The 15,017-nt window shown below is 43.3% G+C and overlaps 2 protein-coding genes across 2 annotated transcripts; both read right to left on the bottom strand.

Moving 5' to 3' along the window:
- Nucleotides 1-25: 25 nt before the first annotated feature.
- On the bottom strand, nt 26-1,687 carry LOC136442709 (fibroblast growth factor receptor 4-like). Its single transcript, XM_066439653.1, has 4 exons — nt 1,581-1,687; nt 1,080-1,252; nt 598-717; nt 26-109 (listed from the first exon to the last, which is right to left on the bottom strand). Exons 1-4 carry the CDS (start codon nt 1,639-1,641, stop codon nt 26-28), a joined length of 438 nt encoding a protein of 145 aa, XP_066295750.1. The 5' UTR covers nt 1,642-1,687.
- A 2,249-nt stretch (nt 1,688-3,936) lies between these two features.
- On the bottom strand, nt 3,937-12,896 carry LOC136442708 (uncharacterized). Its single transcript, XM_066439652.1, has 11 exons — nt 12,726-12,896; nt 12,320-12,409; nt 11,519-11,628; nt 11,046-11,169; nt 10,436-10,561; nt 9,997-10,070; nt 7,449-7,548; nt 6,941-7,073; nt 6,064-6,163; nt 4,757-4,838; nt 3,937-4,334 (listed from the first exon to the last, which is right to left on the bottom strand). Exons 1-11 carry the CDS (start codon nt 12,781-12,783, stop codon nt 4,195-4,197), a joined length of 1,137 nt encoding a protein of 378 aa, XP_066295749.1. The 5' UTR covers nt 12,784-12,896; the 3' UTR covers nt 3,937-4,194.
- Between the last annotated feature and the right edge of the window lie 2,121 nt (nt 12,897-15,017).

Below are 15,017 nucleotides of genomic sequence, written 5' to 3'. Positions count from 1 at the left end.
CTTCTCTTCAATGTGGCAAACAAACTCACACGTCGCTCTTGTGGGTGAACCTAGCCTCGTTCTTCAGACCCTCCGGCGCCATCCACTTCAGCGGCAGGAGGTCGGTGCCCTGGAGGAACATTGAGAAACCGTTTGCCATAAAACATTTGCAATAAAACCGCAGGCTACGAAAGAAATACAATATGTATGTCGGAAATGTATACATGTAACAACCGCGTGTATTTTGAAATAGGTATATTATTCTCAATTCTATCTAAATATGGCATCAAACATTTACAAGGCTGTACGATCTGAAGATGTGCAGAATCGGATACTCCCATTTTGGGATCATTATCTCAACAAACGTTTATTTCTAAGACTGATGAAGCTTCCTGACCGCCAGTAGTGGAGAGCCTTCACAGAAACCCATGCTGCCCCAACGGCTGACGAAGCTATGGGAGAGAGTGAGTGAGTGAGTGAGTGAGTGAGTGAGTGAGTGAGTGAGTGAGTGAGTGAGTGAGTGAGTGAGTGAGTGAGTGAGTGAGTGCGTGAGTGAGTGAGTGAGTGAGTGAGTGAGTGAAGCTTCCTCTGTAAGCTCGTGCCGTGAGTCCGACCTACCCTGTCCTGCCGATGGTACCCCTCAGCGTACATGTCCCGGGCCAGCCCGAAGTCCGCGATCTTGGCGGTTCCCTTCCCACAGATCAGGATGTTCCGGGCCGCGATGTCTCGGTGAACCAGCTGGAAAGGATCAGGACAACTTAGTTTTATCAGCAGTTGTGGGTATCAGGTACTTTAAATACATGATTACAAACAACTTAGTTTCTTCTTACCTTTTCATGAGGTTTCGGAATCATATACCTCCAATCGTGGATGACAGAGCTAAAGCTAATCCGAAGATTAAGTTGTCAATTATAAATTGATGCGTTGGCAGAGTAATTTTGCAAGTTGGCAGTTTTGCGCCATCGGAGTGCTGTTACTAGTGTCGTTACGTGAAGTGGTGATGATATTCTTTCTTGTCAGCAACGAAGACACAGTCTCTGCAAGAGATTTCTATGATATTTCTAAAGGTTTTAGTGCTGGCTGACTGAAGTATTTCTCACCTTCAAGCTGGTCAAATGCTCCAGGCCGCAGCACACTTCCACCATCATGTTCTCGAAGATGTGCCGTTTGTTGACCAGAACGGTCCTGCTGAGTTTGGACTCCGCACGTAACGTCCACAGCAGGTGAAGGAGACTCCCGTGTTCGGCATATTCCAGCACCAGTTGGAGCGGACCTGCAGGAAAACAGATCAGAATCAACTGTGGGCTGGCTGTGTCGTGAGCTCCATATGTTTGTGTTACTGTTTAAGGATATTGTCCAAATTGTTCACCTAGCTGTTTTGAATCAATTCATGTTTCAAAGGAGGCTGATCATGTTTTAAGCACCTCCAACAAATATAGACTCTTCCTTCTGTCTACTTGTCACTAGATACGTGCTTTTAGACTTTTCAACCCCAACTACACATCTTAATATCTCTTCAAGTTCTAAACTATCATCAGACCAAGAGGTAAATGTTGCTGTACCGCGGAAAAAATTCACAGGGGACAAGATTTTAAACTGACCGTCTCTAAAACAGATGCCTTTCAGCCCGATGACGTTGTCATGGTTACCACACAACAACATGATGCAGGTTTCCCTCAGTAGGGACTGTCTGGCCCGGGAGTCTTCATCGTCTGAAGGATCGATATTTTCTTGTTAATAATCAAATCAAACAACAGGTCTACCTATTTGACGTACAGTTTTTTCGGGGTCATGTATAGTGGAGTTGTTAAGCACAGTTCTATAAATAGCTGAGGAGTAAATGATCGCTTAGTCATCTACTACAATGCCGAGGATTATGATATGCTGCACATCGATAGATTAAAATTCGGTAGGTGAATAACCTTTCAGTTTCTTGACAGCTACCACCACATCGTCTCCCTCAGGTTGCGTCAGCGTTGCCTTGACGACTCGTCCAAAAGCGCCCTCTCCCAGGAGCTGACCGAGCTGCAGCCTACTCCTGTCGATCTCCCGTTCCTTCAGCAGCTCCATGTCGATACTGCCTGACGAGGAGCCTGCTGCAAGCGGCATCACGGCCTGCATAAAAGTTGGTAGTTGAGTCAGTTTTATTTACTTCTGCAAGAAATATTTGGGTTCCCAGATTGTTTTATCATCTACGTCATAGTAAAATCTGGCAAATTCGAGTATTACTCTGAAAATGTCGTCGGCATGGCGTACCTTTAGGTTCTGTCCGAGTTGGAAGACTTCCGGATCGTCGATGTTTCCGACCCGCAGCCTGTTGTTGTGCCTGTGGAGCAGGAAGATGGCGCCGAGCAGGAGGAGAATCAACCCGGCTGCAGACAGGCTGATGACCAGGAGAAGTGTCTCAGAGTCTGTTGAGTCTGAAACAGAAGTTATTTTAACTAGAGTTCCACGACCTCATACCTTTGCCATATGATTTTAACGTTAATGACTGACGTACTATGGGTTCTTCTCATTGATGAAGCAACTAAGGTCCTAATTTGCATAAATCAGAGAGAGATAGTGAGAGGGAGAGTGAGAGAGAGAGAGAGAGAGAGAGAGAGAGAGAGAAAGAGAGAAAGAGAGAGAGAGAGAGGCAGGCAGACAGACAGACAGACAGACAACAGACAGGCAGAGACAGAGACAAAATGAACAGAATGACTCACCCGGACACCCCTCACCCTGACAGACGCAGCCCAGGGTCCGGTTGCAGGTCTCCAGGCCGGTACAGTCACATACCTGGTCACAGAACTCACCGTAGTAACCATCCTCGCAACCTGAAACGGTCAAAGAAAATAACCTACCACTAACCGAAATACAGCAATGACAAGGCAATCGGATATGGCAGACTTCACTCCCTTACCCAAACTGAGCGACTGTTCCATCGACTGTTCCAGCCAGACAAATGTATACTGCGTATATTGGGAATTGCAGAAACGCTCATGGACAGACAACCCGAAAATAGAATTACTAACAGTAAGTTCAGTACCAGTGTTTGTAACACAAGTCAGATCGGAGCAACTATACCCAGCTGCGGTACCTGCTATCCGTATTGCCACCTTGTCTGTGTACTGGTCTCCACCGGCGCCGATGGTCTCACAGGCCACGTGACCCTCGTGCTCAGGCACCAGGGAGAGGATGTGCAGAACAGTAGAGCTGCGGACGGAGGAAAGAACTGACCTTGAGTTTTAAATCTTTCAAAGTCATGGTTTTGGCTAATACCAGTATTGAACTAATGTTGTAGGAAACTCATGTCTTTTATTGGAAAAAAAATCGTTGATTATGCCGAGACTTGGCCTTACTACGGACACATGACTTTGGTATGTGGTAAAAGATGCCATTATGCCTGCTGAAGGCTGGAATGACATAAGTTTAATGTGCTGTGATAACAAACAAAGACAACTTTTTTGCACCTATTAAAACATCTATCTTGTGTTCTTGTTTTGTACAGGGATATAACTGTTCACTGAAGGGCCAGAATCAGGTAAAATGATGAGATCGCGAACAAAAGTAAATAACTTTCACTGCAATTCTGGATAGAGTTCTAAATAAGGTAATGCCATTGCCACTGCCATTTGAAGAGGCAACTAATAAATATATATTGCCATAAAAGACGCCTCACTTTTTGTCGATTGTTTCAGTCAGAAGATTTGGGTTGACAGACGCGTCGTTGAGGGACCACGTGATGTTAGTGACGTCAATGTTGTAAGCCGTGCAGTTGAGCTGCAGTTCCTGTCCGTACCGCAAGTCTGTCAGTTCGCTGTCTGAAGGACTGATGCGCACTTCAGGGTGCACTGGGATAAGTAAGAGGAGATGATGAGAAGGAAATAACGTTAACTTTGTAACGTTACAAGTTGGAAGGATAGTTATAACGCCAGATAGCACAGTGACTGTTTCCCATAGGAAAGCGTGTTCAGATAAACTTAAACAAGGCTACATAAATGTACTAACCCAAATTTCAATCTTAACGATTCTGCTGCACTTGAAAGTCAGAAGAGTCTGTTTGGTGTAGGGACTATAAACGCAACTCCACTGTCGGTGGTGTGTACCCATTATGCCTTTGTCAATGTTTCTGTCAAGATATTTGTGTGCTAACAGGACAAGTGTTAAGTTTATAAAAAGTAATTTTACATTGAGATTCATGCTCTTACAGTGCTGCTTCTAATGCGAATGTTGTTAGTACGTGCCTGTGCTGCAGCTCCTTCCCCTCCAGCCAGGGGCGCACCTGCACGCTCCGTTGAAGCTGTGGCATGAGGCCCCGTTAAAACACTGGCAGCGCTCCGCACAGAACCGCCCGAACCGGCCGATGGGACACGCTGGAGAACAACAGAACTAGTTTAATCATCCAATATCAATCGGAGATGGTAGACTTCAACTATCTGTTCTCCGTAACACCATTGATTGTTGAACTACACTTCGTAAATAGTATATCTATTTTCGTTTCAAAGCATCCTCATTTGAGGTGAAGCATGATGCTTTTTTAAGTAGCTTGTGGTAGTACAATGCGGCTTCGCCACGGCTCGCGTTTTATTATCTAGTGGGCTCACAGTACTCGCACATATGTTGAGATCTAATGTGGCTAATAGATGCCAGGCAGCTGACTCTTGAACGTTACAAATACTTTCAGGAAACACAAACAGACAGACAGGCCTTCTGACAGATTGACAGACAGACAGACAAACAGACAACAAGTCCAAACAACACTTTCTTTAACGGAAACAGAAATAGAGGTGTTTACCTTTTACTATGAGCTTAGTGCGGAAAACCTGCCCATTAGTCACAATCTCCATCTCATTGAGCGCAGCGTTCTCCACCCCAACCTAAAGCAAGAAGGACAATTGTTATCATTGTGTAAATTTGTTAAGTTAAAAGGAGGAGGGCATCTATAAGCCTTGCAGGCTTCATCCCCCTCCTGCACGTTTTTATTGTACCTCTAATTATTTCATTATTACTTTCTGTTTTTTATGTGCGAATAAATAAAACAAAACAAACAAGAGTTCCATAAAATATAAGGACTTCCACATTTGCATAATCGATGCTTGGTCATGTGGACTTTTAACTGCCTTAGACAGGTCACACTGTCGACTATTCTATCATTAACCACTAATACGTATTATGCCATGTTTGCATTAATTGTGCAAATTAGGAATTTCATCTGCCACAAACTACATTTGTTAATTGTAACTGAGTCCTATAATGGAACACACTGAAGATATAGATTTTTACTGATTGTTTATGCAAATCAAGTCCAAATTTACATAATTTTGATTTCATTATGTACATCTCTATCTAAATTACCTGCATAGTAAATATCATGGAAATCCGTCGTTTCTTTGTTCAGCTATTGTCCTCCAAATTAAATATTTTGACAAATAAGTCTCTGTAGTTCTAGGGCAAAATGTTAGGGGGCCAAAACCTACACCACTTCTTACTTACATTACAAGCAATCTGCCATAAAAAAATCCAGACTATAGCACTTCCAGGTCAAAAGATAGCTTTAATAAAGTTTTGCTGCAGTGCCAAGGCCAAACACCAGGGGGCTCAAAATCGACTTCCCAACTTCTACCCACATACCAAATATCACTATGCACTATGAAAGAAGAAGAAGAACTTTATTGCACAACAATTGTACACGGTACAAAATATGGCAAAATCCTTAAACATAATACAAAATAAAGTATAGAATTAATACATTTATACAATAAGGGCTAGCATACATTTTTGATATAGTGTTATAATCGAGTGGGGCTAATCATTGGTTTCGGTATTTCTTTTAATGATAAAGCAGTCGTTTAAATATTCACCTATTTTTGCATTGTGGGGATTGTTCCAGTTAAATATGCATTCAAAACATTTTGTAACATCAAGACTCTTAAAACTTGTTGTACTTGTTTTGAGAAATGTGAATAATTTATTACGTAAAACATCATATTTAGGGCACTCCATAACAAAGTGAAATTCATCTTCAATTTCCATTGGATAAAATGGGCAAAACCTTTGGTCAGGGGCTACATTATAGATCGAAGTGACCTGCGGTACATTTACCTTCACGTTCCAAAAGGTGAACTTGATAACTGCAACATCTTCCTTCCGAGGCCAAAAGGTGTAGAAGGGGATAAACGGCCAGTCGTCATCAGGAAAGGCCCTGCATGAACAATAGCAAATGGTTTATTGGTTAGAAATTACCCGTGCATTGGCAGTCAGTGCTGAATTGCTACAGGGTTTACAATCACATAATATACAACAGATGCAAATTTGCTCCACACTTTGTGAAACTGTCGCTAGGGTCAAGGAGGCTGCCAGTCGGCGTCAGCAGGTGACCTCAATACGATCTTTCCCAACCGAAGCCAGGTAGCCACTCGCGTTATATTCCTTTCGCACGGGCACGACATCGGGGCATACCAGTGGTTTCGAACTCGGGACCTCTCGGTTCTGGGCGAAACACCCTACCGATTGAGCCACACAATACCAAAGGGGCATGTCAGGGGATTCAAGCCCAGGACCTCTGGGTGTGGGTGGGGTCGTGTGGCGCAACGGCAAAGCGTTCGGCTCAGAACCAAGAGGTCCCGAGTTCGAATCCTGTCATGTCACCGATCTTGTGCCCTTGGGAAAGGCACTTTGCACGACTTTTCTCACTCCACCCAGGTGTAAATGGGTACCTGACTTAGGTTGGGGAAGGTCGTATTGAGGTCACCTGGTGGCGCCGAATGGCAGCCGCCCAGACCCTTGCGACAATTCCACATTAATGCAAGTGTAGATAAGATATATATAACGTTATATATATGTTGTGTGAAACCTGTAAACCCTGCATCAATTCAGCGCTAAAAAGGCTGCCATTGTGGGTAATTTCTGACCAATAAAAAATTAAAAAAATAAAAACCACCATGTAAAAGTTGTAACGTTAACGGCGTGACAATCTGACCTGTCATGTTGCAGAAACAGCTGACAGAAGGCCACAGTCTCGGGGTGGGTGGGGTTACAAGTGAAGACAATGTCTGGCGTCAGGTCAAATTCAAGGTCGTTCTCATCAAAACCGATGTAGAACTCTAGAATATCTGGGTGACGACAGCAGAGCAATCTCCATTAATGGTACATACACAACTCACATTTCGTATATAATGACTTTTATTGTTACTGAAGGAACTGGGGAAGTTTAAAAAAATGCTTAGATCTTTCAGACAGTATATGGGTCTGAAACGTCTGACCATTTACAAACTCATCCAGTTTCTTGCGTAACTCATTAACAAGATATTCTTATCGACGTTAACTGATTAAGTAGTTAGTTGATTAGTTGGTGACTGTCCATAGATAACTATAAATCACGCGGCATATTTGTATTACTTTGTGTCCGGGAATAGCTGTGAAAGTATTCACTATTGGAGATACGAATATACAAACAAACAAACAAACAAACAAATAAACAAACTTACCACCGCCAGTAGCTGTTTTGCGGTCAGTCCTATAAGCGAACGGCGCGAAATAATTTTCGTCGTATATCCACCAGTCGAAAAGCCTCATTCGCACGAAGTTCTGAAGAAATGGAGCACAAGCGGTAGAAGCCTCAGCTTTCAGAGTTCAATATGATCATTACAATATTCAGCCGCCTCCGCGAAAGGAGGTCATACATAAAGGCTGTACAATACAGATGAAGAAACATGGACGTAATTCTGCGATTATAACTTGTTGTTATTTGCTGGGCTCCACCAGCAAGCAATTCACGATTGATCAAGAAATATACGTAGTTTGACATCAAAGCGGCAAACTATCATTTTGTATAAAGTGTCTAAAAATCAACATAATGAAGAGTACGCCAAAAATAATTACTCAAGCAACTGGATAAGATTTTGTCAGTGACTAACGATAGGACTGAGAACACCAGGTTTTATACCAAAACTCTGAATAGATATGTTTATGAGGTAAAGACAATTTAGGATGTCTTGAAGTAGTCTTTAAAAAGAAGATTAATTCAAGACAAAGTTTCTGCCAAATGTATAATGAAGAGTAAGCCTGAAGTGCTGACTGCTTTCTGTCAACCATACCATTGCTCCGGAGTCACTCGCCTGTACGTTATTTCTCCGGAGTCAAACCAGTGTGTAATATTTCTCCGGAGTCACTCGCCCGTACATTATTTCTCCGGAGTCAAACCAGTGTACAATATTTCTCCGGAGCCACTCGCCTGTACATTATTTCCCCGGAGTCACTCACCTGTACATTATTTCCCCGGAGTCACTCACCTGTACATTATTTCCCCGGAGTCACTCACCTGTACATTATTTCTCCGGAGTCAAACCAGTGTGTAATATTTCTCCGGAGTCACTCGCCTGTACATTATTTCCCCGGAGTCACTCACCTGTACATTATTTCTCCGGAGTCACTCGCCTGTACATTATTTCCCCGGAGTCACTCACCTGTACATTATTTCCCCGGAGTCACTCACCTGTACATTATTTCTCCGGAGTCACTCGCCTGTACATTATTTCCCCGGAGTCACTCGCCTGTACATTATTTCTCCGGAGTCACTCACCTGTACATTATTTCTCCGGAGTCACTCGCCTGTACATTATTTCTCCGGAGTCACTCGCCTGTACATTATTTCTCCGGAGTCACTCGCCTGTACATTATTTCTCCGGAGTCACTCGCCTGTACGTTATTTCTCCGGAATCTAACCAATGTGTAATATTTCTCCGGAGTCACTCACCTGTACATTATTTCTCCGGAGTCACTCGCCTGTACATTATTTCTCCGGAGTCACTCGCCTGTACGTTATTTCTCCGGAATCTAACCAATGTGTAATATTTCTCCGGAGTCACTCGCCTGTACGTTATTTCTCCGGAGTCAAACCAGTGTGTAATATTTCTCCGGAGTCACTCGCCTGTACATTATTTCTCCGGAGTCAAACCGGTGTGTAATATTTCTCCGGAGTCACTCGCCTGTACATTATTTCTCCGGAGTCAAACCGGTGTGTAGTATTTCTCCGGAGCCACTCGCCTGTACATTATTTCTCCGGAGTCACTCGCCTGTACGTTATTTCTCCGGAGTCACTCGCCTGTACATTATTTCCCCGGAGTCACTCGCCTGTACATTATTTCTCCGGAGTCAAACCAGTGTGTAATATTCCTCCGGAGTCACTCGCCTGTACGTTATTTCTCCGGAGTCACTCGCCTGTACGTTATTTCTCCGGAGTCACTCGCCTGTACAATATTTCTCCGGAGTCACTCGCCTGTACGTTATTTCTCCGGAGTCACTCGCCTGTACATTATTTCTCCGGAGTCAAACCAGTGTGCAATATTTCTCCGGAGTCACTCGCCCGTACGTTATTTCCCCGGAGTCAAACCAGTGTGTAATATTTCTCCGGAGTCACTCGCCCGTACATTATTTCTCCGGAGTCAAACCAGTGTGTAATATTTCTCCGGAGTCACTCGCCCGTACATTATTTCTCCGGAGTCAAACCAGTGTGTAATATTTCTCCGGAGTCACTCGCCCGTACATTATTTCTCCGGAGTCAAACCAGTGTGCAATATTTCTCCGGAGTCACTCGCCTGTACATTATTTCTCCGGAGTCAAACCAGTGTGCAATATTTCTCCGGAGTCACTCGCCTGTACGTTATTTCTCCGGAGTCACTCGCCTGTACATCATTTCTCCGGAGTCACTCGCCTGTACATCATTTCTCCGGAGTCACTCGCCTGTACATCATTTCTCCGGAGTCACTCGCCTGTACATCATTTCTCCGGAGTCACTCGCCTGTACATCATTTCTCCGGAGTCACTCGCCTGTACATCATTTCTCCGGAGTCACTCGCCTGTACATTATTTCTCCGGAGTCAAACCAATGTGTAATATTTCTCCGGAGTCACTCGCCTGTACGTTATTTCTCCGGAGTATGAGCATGTATTGCTCCGCAGTCATCATCAATGCATCATAATACATCACAAATACAGATTTGGAAGAGTGATTGGAGGGATTTTTTGGCTTACTTACCGCAGCAGTGTGCACATCGTAGCCTTCCACTGTCTGAGGGACGAAAGTGTTGTCGTCGAAAAATGGGTCGTCATCTGAGGACAAACGGGGTCAAATTTAGCATCAGTCAAGCAAACATGCAGCTGATTGTTTTAGATATCTGTTCCTATAGCTTTTTGTTTTGATGTAGGTATTTGTGCCTATAAGATGGTCATGTCAACAATGAAAAATAGACCAAATTGACCCATGCAATGGCGACGCTTACCTCCGTCAAAACTTACAAATGCAAAACCAAGACACATAGTTGCAGAAAATTTAATGTCAAATATAGCCGACCATGCCCTTCTGACGTACGAATCCGAAAGTTTTCTCCAGATCTTCGTTAGGACTAGGTGGTTGGTGTGTGACAGGGGCTACCGTTGATGAACTGATCAATCCGGCTATGCTACTTAAGACTCACAAATCTCCCTGGTGGTGAAAGTCAGGTTAGATTCCTTTGACCCATACACAGCATGGCCGCGTTCGAAGACCACGTGTAGCTGATGTCCTGTACTGGCCGAAGACAGATGAAACGGTGCTACAGTTCCTGGAATGGGAAACCGCAGGGTTGGAAAACAAACAAACAAACAAACAAACAAACAAACAAACAAATACTTCAACCGCAAGACTTAGCAACATTAGCCTGGAATCCAAACCTATTCTAGCCCTCGAGTCTCCCTCCGCAATTATAGCCCCGAGTCTCCTAACCGCAGAACTATTTGCGGAGAGGAGACTCGAGAGCTATAATAGGTTTAGATTCCAGGCTATAGCAACACAAGGTTTGAATCATGAAAGTTTGTCTGGTTTCGCCCTCGGTTGCATTCGTCGTGCGAGTTTTTCTACGTAGGATGTTTAGTAAGGCCATGGCAGAACTGCCCATCGACAAGAATCTATCCCAGGTGTAAATTTGGGTATATTGTTCTATGTACGTGGCACCGTTGAAATAAGTCATACAATTCGTCGTCTTTGTCTGTCAATTGCAAAAAAGCGAAGTTAAAAAAAGAAGAAGAAGACATCAGGAGAATTTGTACCGTCCCGAACATCGCAAAACGTGTCCACTATCCTGCTGTCACGTGATCCCCCATCGTGAAACGTCAGAACGTCGCCGGTGCAGTTCTCAGTACCTCGCTGGAAATCTCTCTTTTCAAAATTGATCTGGAAGGGACAATAGTAGAGATTGCGATTCAAGGCAATTGGCGATTGTCCTAGGACAGATGTGTGGAATATATCAATTTGAAGGAGGCGATTAAACTACATGTATTTAGTACATTTCAATGGTCAGAAATGTATTGAATCATTTCACAACCTTGGAAGACTTTATCTCAGCATCAGTTGAGTTTGGATCGGAGTTTGTCCTGGGACAGATTGCAATCGCAATATATTGTAATTTATATACATATAGGAATATATAACCATGGTCAAGTTGCGCACTTGTGAGCATGCAATCAAAGTACACATTAGAAAAAAACACACACAAAAAAACAAGCAAACTCAAAATATTTACCAAGATTATCCTGTCCGGATCAGTAGTAATGTCCCACTCGCAGTGGTCTGACGTCACATCCGGTCTAATCCTTATTTGGCCTCTTTCTCCGGTCAGCTGATGCCTACATCCTAATAAGGCAAACAAAGTGCCCTTTTTAAAAGACTACATCTAGATTCTAGTGTGCGCATGCCCAAATTCTGTCATAATCAGTTCTTAACTCACAGTATTGACTTTACCTAGTTGCAAGATAAAGTCACAAAGCCTTTTTAGGTGGTGTAGCGAAATTTTAATCCACTGTATTACATAGAATATACATTAAGGGCATACCCTAGCCGCTACCCTAGCTCCGCTGCGCTACCCAAGCTCCGCTGCCGGCCAAGGCGAGGAGCGGAGCTTGGGTAGCGTACGGAAGCTAAAAAGGCTAAAACAGCTTTCTTGTTTAGGCTGTAGGGGTAGTGGTTAAAACCACTCCGTCTAGGGCACGATTTTGGAACCTCCCTTTCCTTCTACCCTTTATATCCTCAACCGAAGCCCCATTTTTGTGGAGTTAGCAAAATCGTTTGAAATGATTTTCCAAAGGACACAGCGTCTACTATTGAACCACTGACATCTCGATTTCGTGTCAGCAAGCTTAACCGAAAAAGAAGAAAACAATAACTATTAATTTCTCAGAACGAGATTGAAAAAAAGTCATAGATATACGATACATAGAATGGAATAAATGTAAATACGCAACTCATACATACTTGAATATAGACACCAATATGCCCTCCCCCCAGCTATAAACTAGGACAATGTAAATTTTAAGTAAGCACTCACCACCAAGTACAGGATGGCAGTTACAGAGGCAAAAGAGGTGAAAAACAGCCAGGGTCCCTCTCATCTTAGAAGAAGGCTTCAATACGACGCCTGCAAACATAACAATTAAGATATAACACATGACTTGGCACAGACATTGCTGGCAGTGACAGGCCTAGTACGGGAAAAAATGTCCATACTAAGCTTGTCATTGTCACTATATATATATATATATATTTTGTTAAGTGGCGCTGCCGAAATAAGCTGTACAGTGCAGTGTCACTTTGTCCTCGCCTTCCTGTTATTTTCAATAGAATTTAAAAAAAAAAGATATCTGGCCCCTCCTTGAGTTCCTCTCAGTGGCTGTCACCCCCCCCCCCACACTCCCCAATTCCGTAAGTTGATCAGATAATACGTTATGCCCTACCTGAACTGGCGAAAGAAGTACAACCAAAGCGGCCGTGTCTTGCTGAAGTCCGGTTCATTCAGGAAATAGACTATTCAGCATTGAACCGGTCAGTTGTACCAAAACGCTATTTAAAGAAAGTCCTATTCAACGCAGTAGGCGATACCGAGTCAGAGGCGGGACGTTTTGGTTGAAGATTAATATCATTTGCACAACAAAAGCCAAGCGCCTTTATCGGTACGTGCTGTTGTTTGACATTGCGGCGTTGTCAGGTGCTCGTGGTAACGGGACAAAACAACCAGCCTCCATATTCTAAAACAAGTCACCTTACAAACATGTAACGATAATAGCTCATGTCGTACCTGTGCTACTGAAAAACGTGGAGTTAAGGCGATCATGTCTTATGTACGTCTGGGTCGTTCAGGAAATACACCGTCGAATATTTAACCGCAGATAAATAAAGAGCAGATTTCTTTCTATTCATTGCAGGAGCAATAAGGCAATACTCCACACTGAGGTATTTCCTGTAGTTTGAGTGGTAAATTGACCCCCATAACTTCATCATCACCATAAATACATCAAACTCCTGTGTATGTGTGTGTGTGTGTGTCTGTGCATGTGTTACGTTTCCATTTACATTCTCGTATCATCAGAATTTTTTTCTAACATAAGTGTTCTATTTGACAATAGAGTACAATCGTTCAAACTGAAGTGTCACTCCCGATACAAATCGGTCACCAGGTCAGTACCAGGGTACAGAACAGGGGAACCCCCGGCCCAATACCAGCAGTGCCCTGTGTAAACACACCGGCTGTTTCTTTGTTTGGCGTTCACGTCACCCTTAACATGACGCTTGGGTACAGAGCAATTGCAAGGGAACGTTCCAACATCACAACCAGGAGCCCTTGTATAAACACACCTGCACTGTTTTCTTTGTTTGACATTTACTTCACAAGAGTGTCAGAGGTCACCTGTAACCAGGCACAGGTCACCTGAGATAAGGTCAGGTGAGGCACAGGTAGGGAACGGACAGGTGTGGTGGCAACCGTGAAAAATATCAACGACGAGAAACACCTTAGGCTGGTTTACACACGCGTTCATTTAGTCGACTTTGAGTCCTACTTAGAAACGTACGGAAGCTCGCGACGAATCGGACTAAGTGGAAAAGATTGAAGGAAGACTGATTGCGGCTGCAGGATGTTTTAACTACTGCAGCAGCAGAAAACAGTGGACTACTACTAGATCACTCGGGACTATGCAAGGAAAACCCTAAGCCACTCAAGTAGAGTTTTCTAGTAAGAAAACTCCACTTGAGCAGCCCAAAGCTCCTCACACACAGCCACGAGTTGACTCCAAAAACTTGTGTACAAATCTGGCCTTAGAGACGCAGAGGTATACCGTCACCTGCATGCCCACAACAATAACACCCCACATTGAACTAGAAGGCTGCAGCTCTAAAAAAACAACCTTAAAGCATCCGTGACAGAATTATCTTCTCGCTATTTCATAATCATCCAATCAATCAGTATCAGTTTATCCTTATGTCTCCCTTTATCCGCCTTGTAATCCAGGTGAAAGGCGAACAGAGAGGTTCCTTGTGGTTAAGATTGCGATCTTCTCTCCATTATTGCTAACCAAATTAAAAAGCATTTTAAGAAAGAATAACACGCTACTCACCTTAAGACATTTGCACTAGATATTGTTGATTCCATTGCCTACCTTTGCAATGCAGCCAAACATACAGACGTAGCAAAAACTGCATTGATATTGTTAAACTCTACACAGGAATTAAGGGAAGAGACTCCTTCTCTAAGGTCCTACGGAGTAAACTCTTGCCAACAAAACTTACCTGTCTTCCGTGCAGGTGTTTAAAAGTAACAGGTGTGTTTAAGTTCAACTCTCCCAAGAAACAGCCTTTATCGGCATTAAGCACCTTGAACCAATATTTGCCTTTCTGATAAGACTTCGGTCAACATTCATTTCATATTAACTCCCGTCCAAACAGCATGTGTTAAGTGCTTGAACATGTGTGGGTTACGGCTACGCTGAAGTACTTCGAGGTCATCGCAAATATGGTTTTTTTTTTTTTTCCATTTGATTATTCATACTTCGTTTAATTTCAAATGGATATAAGTACCAGGAAGGTGATAAAGTTCACACCATACAGTTGAATGTCATGGTAGGCTCATTCCGGTAGTGTAACGGGTGAAAAATAAGATATACAAAATCCCCGTCCATTTTTTTTATCAAATTAAATGTCCTTGTCTGTTAATCTCAAAACCAACTGCATTCAAATGCGTGCATGTTTAACAC

This window comes from Branchiostoma lanceolatum, chromosome 9 (assembly GCF_035083965.1).
Source record: "Branchiostoma lanceolatum isolate klBraLanc5 chromosome 9, klBraLanc5.hap2, whole genome shotgun sequence".
Classification (NCBI taxonomy): Eukaryota; Metazoa; Chordata; class Leptocardii; order Amphioxiformes; family Branchiostomatidae; genus Branchiostoma; species Branchiostoma lanceolatum.
This window is presented reverse-complemented; position numbering and strand designations above follow the sequence as displayed.

Excerpts from the sequence above, each read along its gene's own strand:
- LOC136442708 (XM_066439652.1), bottom strand. The coding sequence starts at position 12,783 with ATGAACCGGACTTCAGCAAGACACGGCCGCTTTGGTTGTACTTCTTTC. Across the intron at positions 11,629-12,319 it reads CTGCCATCCTGTACTTGGTG|GATGTAGGCATCAGCTGACC; the intron begins GTGAGTGCTTAC and ends TTGCCTTATTAG. Across the intron at positions 7,549-9,996 it reads ACGATGTGCACACTGCTGCG|AACTTCGTGCGAATGAGGCT; the intron begins GTAAGTAAGCCA and ends CCATTTCTTCAG.
- LOC136442709 (XM_066439653.1), bottom strand. The coding sequence starts at position 1,641 with ATGTTGTTGTGTGGTAACCATGACAACGTCATCGGGCTGAAAGGCATC. Across the intron at positions 1,253-1,580 it reads AGGCATCTGTTTTAGAGACG|GTCCGCTCCAACTGGTGCTG; the intron begins GTCAGTTTAAAA and ends GTTTTCCTGCAG. Across the intron at positions 718-1,079 it reads AGCATTTGACCAGCTTGAAG|CTGGTTCACCGAGACATCGC; the intron begins GTGAGAAATACT and ends GATCCTTTCCAG.